Below are 19083 nucleotides of genomic sequence, written 5' to 3'. Positions count from 1 at the left end.
GCAATCGTTTTTGTATTGACTTGGCTCCTATTCTTTTTATCTAGTGATGATCTTGAAAAATAAAATATTAATTTCTCTTGATTGGATAATTTTTTTTGAAAAATAATCATTAATGTGCAATTATTTGACATTTATCCCGTATTTTTGAGATAAATCGGCTGAAAATGAGTGTAAATACCGTTTGTTCCTGTAAATGAAATGAAAAAACTTTCTTCATAGTTTCTATTTTTAACCATCCGTTTAAACTCATCACATGACTTTTATGATTGCACAAACAGAATTCTTTACCAGAGAATTTTTTTTTTTTTTCCATTTTAAGCACAACTTTTTGATTGCGACCTTTTGATATTGGCAACGACTAATTGTTGTAGTTTTATTATGGCAGACAAGCATTGATCCATATCAACCTAGAGCTATCTTTCTGGTTTCAGATTCTTACTCTCTCTCTCTCTTTTTTTTTCAATTTTATAGTCGCAAACTTTTCTATATCAATGCAACATAATACAGTGGATAGATGCTGTGGTCTTGAAACATGAATATCGCTGCATCTGTGTCTGCTCCATCCACTCCAACAGAGCAGGTGAAACAAATTCACAATGCATCAGCGAAGAAAAAAGCGAAACATAGCAATCGAGTGCATTTCCCCGTTGATGAGATGCTGGTGACTTGCTATCTGGAGCCACCGAATCCTTGGTCTAAAGGTAATTAGCAAACATAATGTTTTCATCACATTTTTCATAAAAATTTGTTTTCCTGCGCTGTCTTTTAATCTGATTAGGGATTACCATATTATGAAATCCAAAGAAATTACTGAATGACCTTGTTCATTGTTAAACTGTTTATTTTGTCAAAAAAAAATTTTTTTTATCACTTTTTGTAAGTTTACATATGTTTTAATTTTTTTTTTTGTGCAATACTGTAAAGTTTTAACTCGTTCAAATTTCTGAAAGAATTTTTTAAAAATTATGGGAACGTATTTTTAGCTATCTACTAAATTAATAAAAACACGTATCATTATATCATAACAAATTATTACTTCGATCGTGTTTTTTTTTGAAGTTATTGATGTAGTAGAAAATAAACTCATTATTAGTTGATTTAATAAAAACTCAACCAAAAGTCATCCGACCTATCTATTTTGTTTATTTATCACCAGTTTATTTAATTTTTGTTAAAAGTTAATTAATTTAACTCGATAATAGGAATTTAGCTTTTATAGCAAGGTGTATTTTGTAAATATTATTCCTTATCAGCATACAGAGTAATCTACCTATTTATTCTAGAACTGCAGTGTGTAAATATTTTAGTTTGTAATATTTATAACCATATGCTTAATTTTTATTTTTTATGGTTATTACTTCTTTCAAAGTCAAAACCATATTAATTTTTTTCTTTGTTTAATTATTTGATGATACCAGTAACAGCCACTACCATTTTTTGTCATTGGTCAAAATAAACATTCTAATTCTTTGTTTTAGAGCTTTTTAAAAAACACCCGTCATATATAAGGCTTTTTATTTATTTATTTTTTTGCAATACAGTGTCTCCCAGGCATAATGAGATTTATTTAACATTAACAGATTTATTTAACATTAACAAATAACAATCATGCTTTAATGTTGTTAATCAGAACAAATTTATTTTGCCCCTCTATAAGACTTGTGAAAAAAATTAAAAAATTGTCATATAAAGACATTCTCACTATATAGTTTCAAAATAATGTAGGATGATATGAAAAGCCTTGGCGTTTAATTTAGAATTTTTATTTGTTTCAGATTCATATCTTATTTTTGAAATGAAATGATCTTAGCAATGGTTTTATGAATACTAATTGATCCTAACAATGGTCTTGTGATTGTAAAATGTTCTTAACATGTATCTATTTATAATTTATTTTCAATTAAGCTAATTAATAGAAAGCTGTTTGTTGTTTTACATTCTTGTAAAAAGAAATGTCAAAGAACATGGTAAATATTTTCTGCTAATCTTGCCAAATAGTGGAAAAATTACTACAATTTTATTTTTACTCACCAAATATTAACCAAAGAATATAGTGAAGCTAACATATTTGGCAATATATTGTTTATGAAAATCACAGTTCGGCAATTGTAATTTAGTCTTTTATTTAGACAAAGAAATTATAGCTGTGCTACTTGAAAGCTACTGGTTTTATATTATAATTAAAAACTTTAAAATTTGCAAGAAGTTCCCTGAGATAGGAATTTTAATTTAAATACTTTTCATAAAACCAGGTTTTATAATTATAAAAAAATTTATCTGAACTTCTGTAAAAATGAGAAGTATATCAATTGAAAAATCCTTTTAAGTAAGAAAAATGATGTCTCTTTTATTAATTATTCAGTTTAAGATAAATCATAAAGTAGTAACATTAGATCTTTTTGTGTAAAATATCTGTTCTATTACAATAAAAAAAAATTAATATTTTATTTTATAATGTAGAAAACAATGTTTTTGTAACATCACAAAGTTTCTATTTATTAAAATAGGAATTTTTGTAAAAAAAAACTTAATCTCATATAAGCAGAGAAATGGTGTTGTATAAACATTATTAAGTTTAACATCAGTTTTTCATTTACTGTTATATATGTTTAATTTTTATATAATAAACTTATATTTCATATTTTAAGGTTCCATTGATATTATATTTTGCTTTTATAATATTGTGATATAATTTTTCTTTATAACTGTTTATGTGGTCTTAAATTAATTACTTAAAGAATATAATTATATGATTTCAAAGAAATTTACTACCGATCTCAAATTTTGCAATTGTTTTAAAATTCTGATTAAACATTTCTGTTTTGATAAAGGTATTTATATTAACTTATTTGATTGAAAATAGATATCCCAATATATAGATGTTTAATATTAAAGATATTATTATTTGGAATATGAGCTCCTAACAAATATGGTGTATGATCACTAGTAAGTAGGAAAAAAATCAATGAATGAAAAATTTTGAATAAAACAAAGGGACATATAAAATATTTATTCGTATGTGAATAAGCATACTTTAATATGTTAATCTGTAAATCTACAATAAGAAGAAAAATCAAAGAACTAGTCCCTGCATTAACCATTTGTTCAATTTCCCCATTTTTTTTTTTTTTTAAATTATATGAAAGTTTATGCCTTTTTGATATGTAATTATCAGCTTCCATATTTGAGAAGGGGGGAAAATACACATGGACACATATACAAAACCTACATCTCTTTACATTTTCTATAGAGGGATGCAACATAGTTACTCCGGGATCTGAGTATTATTGACTGATTGCACATTTAGATGTCAACTTTTTTTTTTTTTTTGAAATGGCATTTAACAAAATTAAGAAAATGGAGGACTGATTATTTGTTTTTCTCCAATGATTTTAAATATATTGAGAGTGGTTGAACTACTTGCTTCTAAATGTAAATAATAATAACTGAATAAACATAAATTTATGATTTTATGATTTCATATGCATTTGTTATGATACTGAGGATGATTTGAATTGATTATATGATAAATTTAAATGATTTTACCTTTGACTGTTAAGGAGTAAGGTAATTACAAATGCCATATTTTCATTTGTCAGTTTTAAAGTCTTATTAAGTTGTATAGTTTTTTTTTATTAATTGATATTTTAATTACAAACATCTTATTAAAGGAATTATCTGTCTATATATGTATAATGCTAACATATATGGCTCAGAAATCACTTTGGTAACTTATTTCCAAATGGCAACAGTCAAATGTAAACTAACCGCTATAGAAATTTACATTTTCACAGCTATATGTATAACTTTATACAGCAGTTTACAGCTGCAATTTATTATTAGAAAAACTCTGAAGAAGGTTCTGTAAACTTCATTCAGTCAAAAGAACAAGGTGTTAAAAAAAGTTAAGAAATAAATGTCAAACAAAATTTAATTAAAAGCAAAAATATGTTGAATAGTTGCCAGATGAGGAATTGTAATGACTAACCTTTGGGAATTAAAAACCGTATCTTCCAAAGCTATTGTCTTGCAAAAGTAATCTTTGCATTATCTTAAGACTCAAATATATAATATATATGTATTTGATTATATCAGTTTCATTTCTGTACAATTTGTTTTCCTTTTTTATAAATATATTTTTTAATTTAGCATAATACACAATCTAACAAAGATTTGAATATTGTGATTAAATTCCAACTCATCCATAAAAACATTCAACTGTATGCTTTTGCCAATGTTAAAATTAGATTTTAAAAAATTGTTTACTTTTGCATTTACTTCAAAATAGAATTTTCACTTCTGCTTTTATTTTGTATTATGCACATTTTTAATTTTATCCTACTGTAATTTGTAATGAATTGATTCAATGAAACTCATGTTTTTTTGTCGTATCAAATAAAATGGTGATTTTTTTTTTTTTTTTAAAGATGCACTCCAATGAATTGTTCAACAGAATAAAAAAAAGTAATTAGTCTGAGTAAACAAGTTGGTCATCAAAAGCAGCTGGTCATTTAAAATTTTGTAAAAGGATATAAAATTAAAATGTCTGTATTAAAAAAATAAATGTTAGTCTTAGAAAAAATTAAATTTTAAATATTTAACTCATTTATAAATTAGTTCATATATTACCATTTTTACAATATTTTATGAATGATTTTTTATTTTATTTATAATACATAAAGCATATCCAAGTTTATTTGGAATCAAAGATATCTGGAAGTAATAGATTTCATAAAATTTTTTTGTCTTATCCTTCTTATATTCTATGGAGTTTAAGCCTCCTTGATGATCTTGAAAGAAATTTGCTAAAGTTAAGCCAATGAAAAAAAATTAGGATTTAAAATTATTCTCTAAAATTCTCAAATTTTAATATGAACAGTTACTATACTAATTGTTAGCTTTTGTTGTAATGAATATAACTACAATAATTAAATTTCTGAATGCAAACCATCCATAAAGCTGACTTCCTTCTTTTAAAATTTTGAATAGACACTTTACCTTCTAGTGTCTCTTTCCATTTATTTAATCTTAATCCTTCCTTTGTTCAGAAAATTTTGTTTAGAAATGCATCAGGCAAATAATTAGTATTAAGTGTCATTATTTCATTCATAATATAAGTAAACTTGCAAAGCTGATGTGTATTGAATTAATACTAACTTGTGATTTCTTGAAACATGTTACAATTTATCTCTTTAAAATTCTTTTTATTATGATCTATTAATTCTTTAAGTGATTCCCTCTTTTTCATTTTCTATTCTTTAATTTAATTCCTTTTACAGTTTTTGCTAAGGCGAAGCTACTTTCTGACATTCGGTAAAACACATTAGGTGAAGGATCAGGAGATGCTGCCTACCTATTTAGGAAATACACTCTGGAATAGAAAAAAAAAAAAAAAAAATTGCTGCACAAACAGATCAATAACTAGTCTGGCTTACAAATTTGCTGTCAAGGTGTGTGGAATAATGCCTGAATGTTCTTATTGTCATTTGAAATTATTTCTTTGAACATAACTTTTGTCTTGGGTGTAGTGTTCTATTCCAAGCACTCATTTGGCCACTTCTAATAAACATATTGGCTCCAAGACAAAAATAGCTCACTTCTGAGGAGCTGTCCCTCCCTATTTGACTCTAGTTTGACACCAATGAAATTGCGTTAGTAATGATTTGTAATCGATAGATGCTACAATGTCTCTTTTAGAGCTGTCTATCAAGTATTCAATTTGCTATTATTCACTATGTCTCTCTAGTACTTCTGCATCATCTGCAGTAACATTTCTGCTGCAGATGTGGTATGGTATGTCATAGCAAGTGGCAACCTTTTTTTTTTAGAGTGACCCATATGTGACTGATACAGTATACATCCCTGCCTACAGTCATACATCCTTGCCAAGTCTTTCTGCAATATCATAGAAGAAAAATCCACCTTCATGTAGTTCTGTTACATGACAAGCTGCTGATACTCTTTCTTCATCTCATTAAAAGCATTCTTGATTCATACAACACCAATTCAGAAGATAAATAATAATACTTATCAAGTTTATTTTGCATATTTAGAGAAAATATGATTTGTGTATGTTCATATTGGTGCTATTAGAACCATCCATGGAATTTGAATAGATGTCTTTAAGATGTATCACCTGAATTCTATTTATATTGCACAATTTCTTTTTGGTGTTATTATTTAATATATAGTATATAAACAAATATGATTTTTAAAACTTGTTTTAAGTGTGTGTGTGTATATATATATATATATATATTGTTACAAAATTTTTCTTCTACAACAAATACCGTTAATCAATTGCAATAGCGCAGCACATTTAATTGCTATAGTTCAGCAGCTTGCTTGCTGTCTAATCCTCCAGTTTCTTTACCTGTCGGCGACTCCGGCCACTCTCACACACACAACTTCCGCCGATACACACACTTCTGATGATACATACAACTTCTTTGTAGCTTCTGAGTGCCCTTTTTTTATAGTTCCGGGAGACGGGGCTAGAATCTTCTGACCAATCAGGGCGTATCTGAGTGTATCTCTGTTATTACTGGATGGATCATGAAACTTCTCGAACTTTCTGGTATTATCCATTTAGTCGCCAAATTCAACGCCAAGTCGTCAAATGGTCGCCAAGCTCAGCATGCCGTGCCGGATAGCAAAATTACAGATTTGTAACATTATATATAAAGAGAGAGAGAGTGATTATTCTCAATCTCGTCAATAAATAAATTAAAATATTTGCAAGAAAATAATGTAGATCACTCCCCAACTCTGATATCAATATTAAAATGTTTCAAAATTATTTTTAAGTATGGTTTTTATCTGTATTGTGGATTAAAATACTGCTATAATATCCATTAAATCAATACTTCTTAAATATATAAAACTTCTTTTCAGAAACTAAAAGACAATTTGTAAAATTTAATCATTCTTAGTAGTTTTTATTTTAAGATTGTAACATTTTTTTAAACTTTTGGTTTGTTCTCCTTTTATTATTTATTTGTTTATTCCTACTTTTTATTTTTTATTTCTTGAAACTGACCAACAATAAATTTGAAGTAAATATATGATGTGACAACTATTTCCTTTAACCCTTTGTCACATATCACCTTTTAAATTTTAAACTGAAACAAGAAAAAATTGCAGATAATCTGTTTAGGTGTATAAGAGTACACAGGTTTACTTTCACGAAGATTGTACTTATTGTTTTGATTTTGGGAGTGTTCCATCACTTGGAACACTGTATCGCTAGAACCCTGAAAAGTGTGACTGAGTAAATATTGCGGTGAAGCACAAAAATTAATAAAATCTCTGGAATTTGAATATAAAGAGCACTACATTATACGTGTGTAGTACATTTAGCATGATGCAAGGTGCACCACAAGGAGGCATACTTAGATTCGCTATTGGAAGCATTTGTGGTGTTTTGGAAAAATTTAGCTTCTCTCTCTGCACCCTTTTTATTACAATTAATTTATAAAAATTAAATAGTTATATTTAAAATAAATAATAAGTTTTAATTTATATAATTAAAAATATTTATACTATTATATAAAATGAAGTTAGCAAAATTCAAAATAAAGAGCAGGAAACTTCATGCAGCTCAAAATAAAAATTGCCAACATAGAGCTGAGATCACTATTTCAAATCTATGATTACCAAGACTACAGTTAAAAAAAAGAAGAGTTATATCATCATATATTTAAAAGAAAAAGCCCCCCCCCCCAAAAAAAAAAACAACAACAACAACTTTAGGCCCATTATAAGGATTTATCATTTCCAAGAATTTTGATCCTCCCAAACACTATTCCTTGAATTCAGTTCATTTTCCAGGAAAAAAAGAGAAGAACAAGAAAGGACGATGCAGGTGTTCCCTTTCTGGCATAGCATCCCATCAAGTAACAGGATGGGTGCAGTGTTCCAGCTGATGGAATGCTTAATTTTATCCAACAATTGTACATATACTTTTTCAATGAAAGCATTTAAAATATATAGGATAAATACTTTAAGTTACAGCCAACAAATTAACATTGAAGTTATTTTTCAAACGGTCATTTTTGACTAGGAAAAGAAAAAAAAAAAAAAAAAAATTAAATTCTTTGAAAACACAAATTTTTTGAAACTTTTCCACATACATACATTTACATAGCATGCTCTGTTTGAAAATTATGGATCAGCTTAATTTAAATTCTCATATATTATTAAAAAAGAAGGTTAAAGGTGATTCTTATACCCTTTCATGTTAATGCATCTGAAGAGAAAAGTGGGTAACATAGGAAGAAAGTGAATTTGAAAACAAAACTTGATAGATCAGTTTTGAATTAATTTTTATGGAATTTCAGTGTTGCATATCTTGATTATGTAGGCTTGTAAATGAAGAATATTTTTCAAAGATTTTACTTTCTTTATAGTGTATGGAAATACATTAAACACTCTTATCTCTGCATATGTGGCTGCATGTGATAAACAAGGAATAAAACCTTTGTCATGTGTTTTAGACCAGTTACAGGTATTTATGTGCTTTTCTTTCAAGAAATTACATTTTGTGAAGATTTATTGCTCTTTTGTTTTTATAGTTTCTTTTTATGTAAAAGAAATACTTTTAAATCTGACTTTTTATAACTATATTCTTTTGCTTAAATGCTCAAACTGAATATTAAAGAATTTCTGTATCATTGATAATACTTACAATCACTCTCTTGGGCAGTATAGATAGATATACTCCAGAGAAATTTGTTTTTGCAAAAAACTTGTTTATTTTGAAAGTTGGTCGATTTTTTTTTTTTTTTTTTACTGTCATTTAAGGTTTTTTATATAAATGTTATTTTTTATTCTTGTTTTTGAATTTTAACTCATAAAAGAAAATTTTATTTTATATGACATTTGATAGTTTTGAAAATTCTTATTTAATGACGGAAAAATAATACAATATTTGTGAAAGCTTGATATAATCTTGAGCCTTATGGGCATTTGTACTTTTGCATTTCATGGGTGTCTTTAAAGAATTCAAAAAGTTGTCAAATTTGTCTTTAAAGAATTAAAACAAAATAGTTTAATAACAAATATATGTTTTATGTTTTAAGTTTTTCTTAAAATGCCATTAACACTTGCAGTATTTTAAAAACCTTACTCCTTAAGTGTATAGAAATTCATTGTGGCATTTTCAGATTATTTTTATATATATTGTTTGAGTTATTTAGCTTAAAAACAAATAAAATCTTTGGACATTAAGTGTGGGAGAAAGAGGAGGAATTTAATATTGCCCATAGTATTGTTGTAAAAATGAGATAGTAATGATACTGCCTGTGCCATTGATAGAAGTATTTGGGTTAAAATACCATAAATATTTTTTTTATGTGGACAAGTACAAAGAGAAGGGTTTAAAAAAAATACTTTGAACTGATTATTGTACTTAATACTTTGAACTGATTATAGTTTATCTTTTATATCCATTTACATTTTTGGTATCATATTAATTCCATTTGAAAAATGGACCTGAATAGGAAAGATTGAAAAATATTGAAGAAAAATTATTTTCATTTGGAAGATCAAGAATTGAAAGCTATATTAAAGACAATGCTATTAAAGTGAAACTATATTTTATTATATATTATGAAAACTAGGCTGTCATATTAGTAGATTTGGACTTTCCTGCATTTTTGAATTTTACTTTACAGTTTTATATAAAAAAAAATTCAATTTTAAACCATCAGAGATATTTAAAATAAATTAATCAGAAACTTTTCTTGATTGATTTTTAATTATTCATTATATAGTTTTGTCACTATTTTTATATTCATATGTTAAAAAATGATTGTATATATTATTAAATGAAATGATGATCTTTAATCTATAACTTGTGTTTGTAAAAATTTAAATTTTTTATTTATACTGAATAATTTAATGTAATATTTAAATAATTAATTTGTTAACTAGGTTAAACTTGCTAGTATAGGCAACATTATCAAAAATATTTTTTCATGGGAAAAATGACGAAATATTTTATATATATATATATATATATATATATATATATATATATATATATATATATATATATATATATATATATACATATCAGGGTTGCCATGCCACTGGGAGAACCAGGAAAAGATAGAGAATTTAATATCATCTAAAAATACAGGAAAAATGCATGGAAATTTGAAAATTTCCACAAAAACTGGGAAAGTACAGGGAATTTTAAGTTTCTTGGTTCTTTTTTGTTTCATCTAAAAATGTTAATCGCTGAATATTGCAAGAATAAAAGATCATAGACATATTTCTAAAAACAGAATAACACTGGTGACAGAATGTGACTGTATAATTACAAAAACTCTCTCCTTTTCCACTTGCTCACATTCTTTTCAATATAGATCAGTCTAATTATGATTTCAGAGATAGTTGCTCTCTTTACATGAGGTTCGCAAATTACAGTGAGCATACGTGAGACTGCTATAACTTTGTGGAAGAATATTATAAATTGCTCAGGTGGGAATAGCAATATTCAATTTGCAGAAGCATTGCAATGATGTTTAGGCACTTGCATGCATGTTTATTGAGTGGTTTGTTTATTATTTAAAAAGTTGTGAACTTATTCAGAGTAGATTAAGGATATTTTTTAAACAATGATATGCTCGAAATCTGTATTTAATATGGATTGGGTGGATAAAAATAAGAATGCTGACTTTCCTGAATGGGTTAGGCAAAATCTGTTTGCTGTGTACTGCTTGCTTTGTAAGAAGATAATAAGTTCAAGTAATATGGAAAACAGGCACTTATTACTCATACAAAAAAAAAAAAAAAAAAATCATACAAAATTAAGTGCTAGTTCAAAAAAAGTCAGCACTGATATAGGACTAAAAGGAATACAGAAAATATCTGAAGTCTGAAAACATCAAATTTGAAAATAAGTACTTTTTAGTTCAAGAACAATCATTTTAAAGTTGAACTTTTATGTTTATTAAATCTTGTTGCATCACGTCTGTCCTTTGATGCATTCAATGATATAGCGGAAATATGTTCACATATATTCATTGATAGTGAAATAAACAATTTAAGATAGTAAAAAATGTCGTATGTTATTTGTCAGGGATTAACTCTATTTTTTCAACAACCTGTTAAGAAATTTTTTAAACAATTACAAATTGTATTATGCTTTGATGAAGCTGCTTATTTTGCTAAAGGTTGATCCTAAAAAGAGAGAGAAAAAGATTGAGAAAAAATACTGTTATTGGAATAGTGATTAATATTGAAAAGCTACTTGATTGCTAGTGGAGCTACTGAAGCTGAAAAAAGAGGCTTTTCAGCATTGTTTTTTATATTTGTGAAGGATACTATAAAAAATATTTGATCACATGTCCAAAAGTTTAACTGTCTTAAAAGCTGAATCTTGTTTAATTCAACATTTATTGAGGAACCAATGAATTGTCATGTGAGAAACAAATGGGTGATGTGCTTATACTCTTTATTCCAAAGCACCAATTTCCCCTGCAAGTTCAGAATGTATGAAGATCCAATTTAAAATTTTCCTAAAAAAAAAAAGTTAATTCAAAGAACAGCTTGATTTATTTTACAACAAAAAAAAATTTTTTTAAGATGATTTCTATTCTAATATTTTGATGTTTAAAAAAATTTCCTGATTTTAGAGAAGTTATAAAAATAATTCCTGTGTTGTGTCATGGCAGTGCGGCTGTGGAAAGTGGATTTAGTATCAATAATTATATCCTTGTTGAAAATCTGTAAGATTCTTTAATTAACCTAAAAACTTTTTATAAGGCCATAATGCAAGTGTTTTTAATTTTTCAATTCCAAATGATTTGCATCAGTATGCTAAGTTAGCATGCATGAGATATTACAAAACTTTAGAAAAGCAAAAATGTTTAGGAAAAAGAAAAAGGAAAGCAATTCAATATTTCATTTGTAGTGCAACGCAGCATTGCAAAGGAAATAAATAAAACTGAGGACTGAAAAAACTGCAGAAGTTGATGCCCAAATATACAAAATGGCAAAAATAAATAGACAAAAATATTAAAAAGTAATCTTGCTTTGCAATGTTTTTGTTGAGTAATCATGAAATTGTTTGTATCATGATAGCAAAAATGTTGTTTTGTGTTTATTTACCCGAGGTCTGAATTTTGCAGGATTTCCAATAAAAGAGCATGAGATATGCTCAATATCTTTCTCCCTCATTGCTATTTAAATTTTGCCTTTCTAAATTACATGCAGTAAATGAGAAAAAATTGTTTTTCATAAAATGAATTGAGCTGTTCTTTGAATTAACTATGCAAATATTAAATTATTGCTCCCTTTCCTTGCTTTATCCACTGATTGAAACTATGGAATATTTTTATTGTCCTATAACTAATACATGAGTGTTGTGTGCACATTTCCCCTTTCATTGCATATACGCACAGGGAAAACACAGGGAATGTTTTTTTCTGATTTGAATGGCAACCCTGTATATTTATAAATATTATAGAGATTTAAGCTACTTTGAACTATTTGGTGGTTTAAAAATAGGCATCAGGTGTTTTTCTTTTATTTCTTTGTACTGTTATAACTAATAAAAATAATAAAATGATAATCAGCACCAAACTTGATTGCAATTCTTTATCTATAATCTTTTCAGTTGACAATATACTTAAAACATATATGAAATGTAATTTCAGTTTATCTTGCATTATTGGGTAATTCTTTTCTTAAGCTAAAAGACATTGTCTAACAGACTAGATATAGATCAGACTAATTAGATATTTATTTCATTATATGAATTAAATTTCTAATTAATATTTCAATGGAGAGGCAAGTTACAATTATTAATGAGCATAGCAATTAACTTTAGTTGAATGAATAAATTGTAAAAATATTTATTTTACAATTAATTCATTAGGTTTAAAATTAAAGGTAAATTTTTGTGAATAAATCATAAAGTTATCTATTATTTTACTAGATTTTGAATTAAAGCGAATATTTAATTTTGTTTTAACAGAAAGATACATTACCTTATGTTAATATGAATAAAATAAAAGCAATAGTTATTAATTCATGAATAAATTTAAACTTCATAAAACCATAGGATTTATTTTAATATAATTTGAATTATAAAATGTTTGATTCATGATTTAATTAATTTTGATTATGAAAGATATTTTCTTCTATTAGTGCTAATTAAGCTTCTAAATATTATTTATTTTAAACTTGAATATGCATTTATTTAGGAATATCAAAGTTCTTCACATAAATTAGAAGCCAATCCTCGAGCATTCGACCTATCTATTTTAGGTAAGTTGATATATGTCTTCAAATTGATTATATACTTTTATTTTATGATAATGGATTATTAATTTAAATGCATAATATTAGAATTACAAGGTGTTATTAGTTAATATGTACTCAATTTGTTCATTCATTTACCAGACACTAATTTACTATAGTTTTTCATGAGAATTTGATTAATTTGTTCTGTATGCCCAATAAGCAAGGAAAAATACATTGTGCGAAATTTAAAATATATACACAATTCTACTTAAGTTCATTTATTTGATAATGCTAATACCATGTACCTTTCATAGTTTTTTGGGTGAACATCATTCTCTATGCTCCATTCTTTTGAGATCTCATTATATTATGAATATTTTAAAAATAACATTTTCATAAAGTATTTACAAAATCTGAATAAATATATAGTTGGAAGATAATGTATGCAGTTGTCAAGATTTCATTCAGAAACCATTTTTAGTTGCATGAAAGCTTACACTTTTTTTTTCTTTTGTTCTCATTAAATTTCTGTTCTTATTTGTTTGCGTTTGCTCTTGGTAATCCTTTTTAGTCTATTTAGCTTTTCTGTGGCAGTATCTTGAGATGTAGATATACAAGTTTTGTGCACAATGTCATTTATTCTGCCAGATACTCATCATCCAAACAGATGTGTGTCTTATATGTATTGAGACGAAACTGTTTGCTAATCAACTTTTCACAGTTTTTTTTTTTTTTTTAACTATTATATGTAGAATCTATATGAACCACTAAATGTATGTAAGTGGAATTTTCTTATTGTTATTCATGAGTTGTAACTGTTTTTCAGTTTATATGTGAATATGATTTCAATTGGATAGTTGAATAACTTATTTTTGAATATGAATTTATATATTTGAGATATATAAGGACTTCTATACAACAGTTTTGTGAATGTTTTGATTGATTATACAAGGTGATTAATAAGGTCCTTTTGAGCCCTTAAAATTCAAAATGGCATCTCATATAACTAAGGAAGTACAGTACTGTGCAAATTAATTGGGACAAACACAAAAATTTTCACAAATGTTGTTTAATTAGTATAGGTTAACTTACATGCACAGTATAGCAATCTAATACAAAATATGTCCTCCTCTAGCTTGAATGAAATCCTGTACACGATTTGGCATGGATTTCACTAAATTAGAACATACATTTTTGATCTCGTCATCACAAAACCAAACTTTTATAGCATTCTCAATCATTGTTTTCTTAGTTTGAGCAGTTAATTTTACTCAGATGTGTCTTTACAATTCTCTATAAATTTTCGATAGGTTTTACATCAGGAGAATTACCAGGCCAATCCAAAACCGTTATTTTCTGTTTTTGAAAAAAAATTCGTTGTTAGCTTAGAAGGATGGCATGAAGCAAGATCTTGTTGAAAGATACCAACACTACCAGCGAACGTTTGCATCATAGGCACAATTTTACTTTCTATTATAGAAATGTATTGTTTAGAGTTCATCATCCCTTCAATTAGTACTAAGCTGCCAGAATTTCAGAAGTAAAATAACCGTAAAACATCTATTTCAAAGGGTGTTTAACTGTGTGAATAAGATGTTGTTTCCTGATGGGTTCTCCACCACTTCGCCTGACAAATCTTGGTCGAAACCCTTGTACAAGAAAATGGGTTTTGTTGCTAAATGCAACCTTCTTCCAATTTTGTTCAGTCCAGGATTGATATTTCCTATCCAAATCCAAATGTTTTTTCTTCATTGCAGGTGTTAATAACTGATAACTGACTGATTTTCTAATGGTTTTCTTTCAAATCTCACAGCTTCAATAAGCCTTCATCGAACTGTCGATGAATCCACGCTCACACCAGTAGCTAATAATTCTCTCTGAAGATCTCTACTTGTTTTGTAAGGATGCATTGTACTATTTCGTACAAGAAATTTGTCTGTTCGAAGTGTGGTCTTGCGTTTGCGTCCACATTTAATCTTTCATTTTGGTGACACTGCCGCAAAATTCTTTTGCTGATTAATAATTCTAGAAACACTGGATTTTCCAACTCCACTTACTGCAGCAATATCCCTCACAGCCATAAAGGTATGCTGACTAAGGGTAACAATTCTAGTCCTTTTCCTGGGAGAAATATCCATTTTTTTAATATACGTCAGAAGGAGACAATTCACAGAAGTGACTACTTTTTACAACAACTGAAGGGAAAAATTTTCGAAATGTCATGATCACAGGGTCAAACCGGTTTAGTCTAATCAAGGGCAGTCACACGTTCTAAGAAAATGCAGTTGAAAATGGTTTGAGAAGCAGAAAATCCCTGAGAAAGGAACAATTTTTTTTTTAAAATCTGTTTGTCCCAATTAATTTGCACAGTACTGTAATGCCCACATGAAGTAAAATGAACATACTGAATTTATTGCGACAGATTGCAGTGCACTTGGGAGCAAAATAAGGAAGTTACAAAAAATTACTCCAAAAATTAAGGATATCAATCAAAAAATTCAATTAGAAAAATGTATACTATACGATATTAAAAACACAAGAAAAAATTTCTTGGAGTTATCTGTAACATTGTCAGTGACATATGCAATTCAAATTATGAACTTTCCTGAACTGAACTTGAAAAAATATTTCTCCTAAAATTGAAAAATATATTCTTTAACATTATCATGCAGTTTTTCTGAGTTAAGCAATAAAGAAAGTAAACAAAATAGTTAAAAAAAAATTGAAAATTGCACTCATGTGGAAGGGGTATCTGAGGATACATTTTCAATTTTAAGAAAATCCTTAAACAGTTCATGGTAAGTCCATAATTTTAATCACAAATATCTCTGTCAATTTTTAATAAATCAGAAACTTTTTCTTGTGTTTTTTTATTATTGTTTAGTCTAGAGTGTTTTAATTGGATTTTTTGGCCAATATCTGTTATATTTTTGTAACTCTTATTTTTCTACTAGTGGCATTGTAGTAATGAATTCAGTATAGTCACTTTATTATGGGTATACATAACTTCACTGGATGTGCAAGATGTCATTTTGAATTTAAAGAATTTAAAGCAACATTTCAAATCTCCCTGTATGTTTCCAATCATTTAATGAATCCCTAACCAAAATATTTTAACTTTCAGTTATATAAATTTTCTTGTTGTTTCTTCATTTATGTTTTTACAGATTAATTATCTTTGTTAATGAATTTTTATAATTATTTACTAGGAAAGTCATTTCTTTTCTATTATAATTTAAAATCAGCCTTTGCTTTATGTTCTTTATTTTTTTTTTTTTTATCTAAGTACGTTAATTTTCTATTCAGGGGAGAAATTAAGTTTGAAGCACTGTGAAGCTTTAGAAGAAGTTTTAAGAAGATTACAATTTCAGTTAATAGATTTAGAAGGCTGCTATTTAGAAGATGAGGTAAAGAATTTGTTTTAAACATTTTATATAAATTTTCACCATTAAAACTAGAATTGTTTGAATATTGCATTTGTTGATGCATTGTTTGAAAATGTTCATTTTATAATATAAAAGCATTTGTAATTTAAGTTTTGAATTTAGTTACCAAAATCTTTGTGTTGTTACCTAGTTAATTATAATTTTTATGATGTTTTTTTTTGTGTGTGTGTGTGGGGGGGGTATTTTCTTACTGTTGCAGAAACTACAAATTGTGGAGTGCTGATCGCATTTTATTTTCATACACATTATACTATCATACTCCTTTTAAACTTAAATACTTTTTTTTTATATATATATTTGCCTGTTATGGATAATCATCATGTAAAGCTCATTTCTCAGTTAATATTAAACTATTAAAACTTCAGAAATTGTGATTATAAAAGTTTCTAAAAAGTTAAGAATCATTATACTGAAGTGCGAAATACAATAAATTCAATGAGTATAATTTAATTGGGTGCTGTTTACAAAAATGAGTTCAAACTCGATGTTACTATTACTGTCATGCAATCTTAATAAATTTCAGATTCTTTTAATCTTATTTAATTCAAAAAATTAAAAATCAATTAATATAAATCATCGCTTTCTTATTGATACTATTTAAAAAATTGTATCATTCTTTTTTGTTAAGTGAGCATTGCTGACTAACCATTTTGTGTTAAAAGCTAAAACAGTTTTTTATTATAAATGTTCAATATATGTAATAGATTTCTTATATTTTCTTTTTTAAATTGTTAGAATTTCTTTTTTGATGTATTCATTTTATATATAAAATAGATTTGTATTTAAAAGTTGAAAATGAAAACCATTACTGCTGCTGTAAATTATATTTCTACTGCTTAAAATTATTTAAGGTTATTATAATGAAGAGTTCTATGCTTCCAAAATTGAAAATCAATATGAACTAAAGTTTACTACAGTACATCCCCCCCCCCTTACAAATGTTAAAAATTTTTAAATAAAAGAATTGTAAAAATGATTTTGCTTAAATTAGTCTGATCATATCATTTTTTATTATAAATTTTGTTCAGTATCAAGAGCATAAATTCATTTTTAGTGAAAATGAAAATTGTTTTTTAATAAAATTTCATATGGCTTTCAAATAATTTGACTGATTTTAAAATTCTATCTTTCTGTAAGACATATTGTTTTATAACAATATGCCTTTATGTGTTACAAATAAGGGATTTCAATAAAGAAAGTAAGAGTTTCTTTCATATATATAAACTGTAATCAAAGGATTTTGTATTTAAAAATCAAGTTTTGATTTTTAGTGAAGCATAAAACAAACTTTCTGGATTTTTTGTATAGCACTTTGAAATGATTTTTCAATAATAGAAATTAAAGTAAGAAATTTGTACTTTACATTTGGTCATAAAACCTCAAATTTTTAAAGTGTAAACTTTTTAAAACTTATTAATTTCTGATTTCTTATTTCACAGTATGAAAAATTAATAAGTAGTATAACAAATAAGGTTTCCTTTAAAAAAAAATTGAAAAAAAATGTCATGTGTTAAACTTGCTTTTGTGTTCTTATAGATTCCCTCTTTGTGTTCTTTGACTTACATTGTCTGATATTTATATTATTAATTTCTGCTTTACTTGTGGAATGAAAATTCTGCATTCCTCCTTGATAAGTAATAGTGAAATTCTTTTTCAATTTTTCATTAACATTTTTAAAAATTTAATGCTGAAAGAACTTTGAATATTTAATGACTTTCATTAAAAATTATTTAGCACTAAAAATTTTTTTTTCTTTTTCTTTCTTTGCACTAGAGAAATCATTGGTTCAAAACTGCACTACATTTTTTAGGGTACAGTTTTTGCTACATTCCAATCTAAGATTATTTTGTAGAGTACTGATTATATTATCTGCTCTACTATTTTGCTAATAGTTCACATTGTATTGGCACATTTCTTTTTTTAGTTTTGTGTGTTTTAATAGTTGTAGTTTTCTGGGACAGTCCCGAAAATCCCCGGAAAAGCTTACATGTCTGTAAGTTAATTTTATTTTGTTTCTTTAAGATGAAAATTTATGTTGCCATTTTCATATATATTTTATGCCTTTTCCACAAGTACATCAGATCTCTATGTATTTGTGCCTTTTTGTTAACAGAAAAGAATCCTTAATATAAGTATTAAAAAAAAAAAATTCTTGGTTTTTTTTTCCAGGGTGCTGCTGCTTTTTTTGATATGATTGAATATTATGATTCAGCAGTTCAGTTAAATATATCATTCACGAAACATATTGATTGTCGTGGATGGCAAGCTTGTTCACGAATGTTAAAAAAGGTATTGATTATTTTATATTTCTTTCTTTTTATAAATCTACTAAATAAAAAAAAGTTTTTATTTTAATGTCAAAATGTAGTCTGTATTTTATTGT

The 19083-nt window shown here is 26.6% G+C and overlaps 1 protein-coding gene across 4 annotated transcripts in view; it reads left to right on the top strand.

Moving 5' to 3' along the window:
- Positions 1 to 376: 376 nt before the first annotated feature.
- Positions 377 to 19083, top strand: part of LOC129983652 (protein phosphatase 1 regulatory subunit 37-like) — a 56029-nt gene continuing 37322 nt past the window's right edge. The window contains exons 1-5 of one of the 4 annotated variants that reach the window (XM_056093212.1): positions 377 to 701; positions 8409 to 8506; positions 13215 to 13278; positions 16561 to 16661; positions 18870 to 18989. In XM_056093212.1, the coding sequence (XP_055949187.1) occupies positions 533 to 701; positions 8409 to 8506; positions 13215 to 13278; positions 16561 to 16661; positions 18870 to 18989 (552 nt within the window). In that variant the 5' untranslated portion in view covers positions 377 to 532. Of the gene's footprint in view, positions 702 to 8408; positions 8507 to 13214; positions 13279 to 16555; positions 16662 to 18473; positions 18694 to 18869; positions 18990 to 19083 lie in introns of those variants that run through there. The other 3 variants (XM_056093214.1, XM_056093215.1, XM_056093213.1) reach the window with 3 other exon arrangements.

Source organism: Argiope bruennichi, chromosome 9, assembly GCF_947563725.1.
Source record: "Argiope bruennichi chromosome 9, qqArgBrue1.1, whole genome shotgun sequence".
In the NCBI taxonomy this organism is placed as follows: Eukaryota; Metazoa; Arthropoda; class Arachnida; order Araneae; family Araneidae; genus Argiope; species Argiope bruennichi.
The sequence above is the reverse complement of the archived record's forward strand: the minus strand, read 5'-3'. Positions and strand labels throughout refer to the sequence as shown.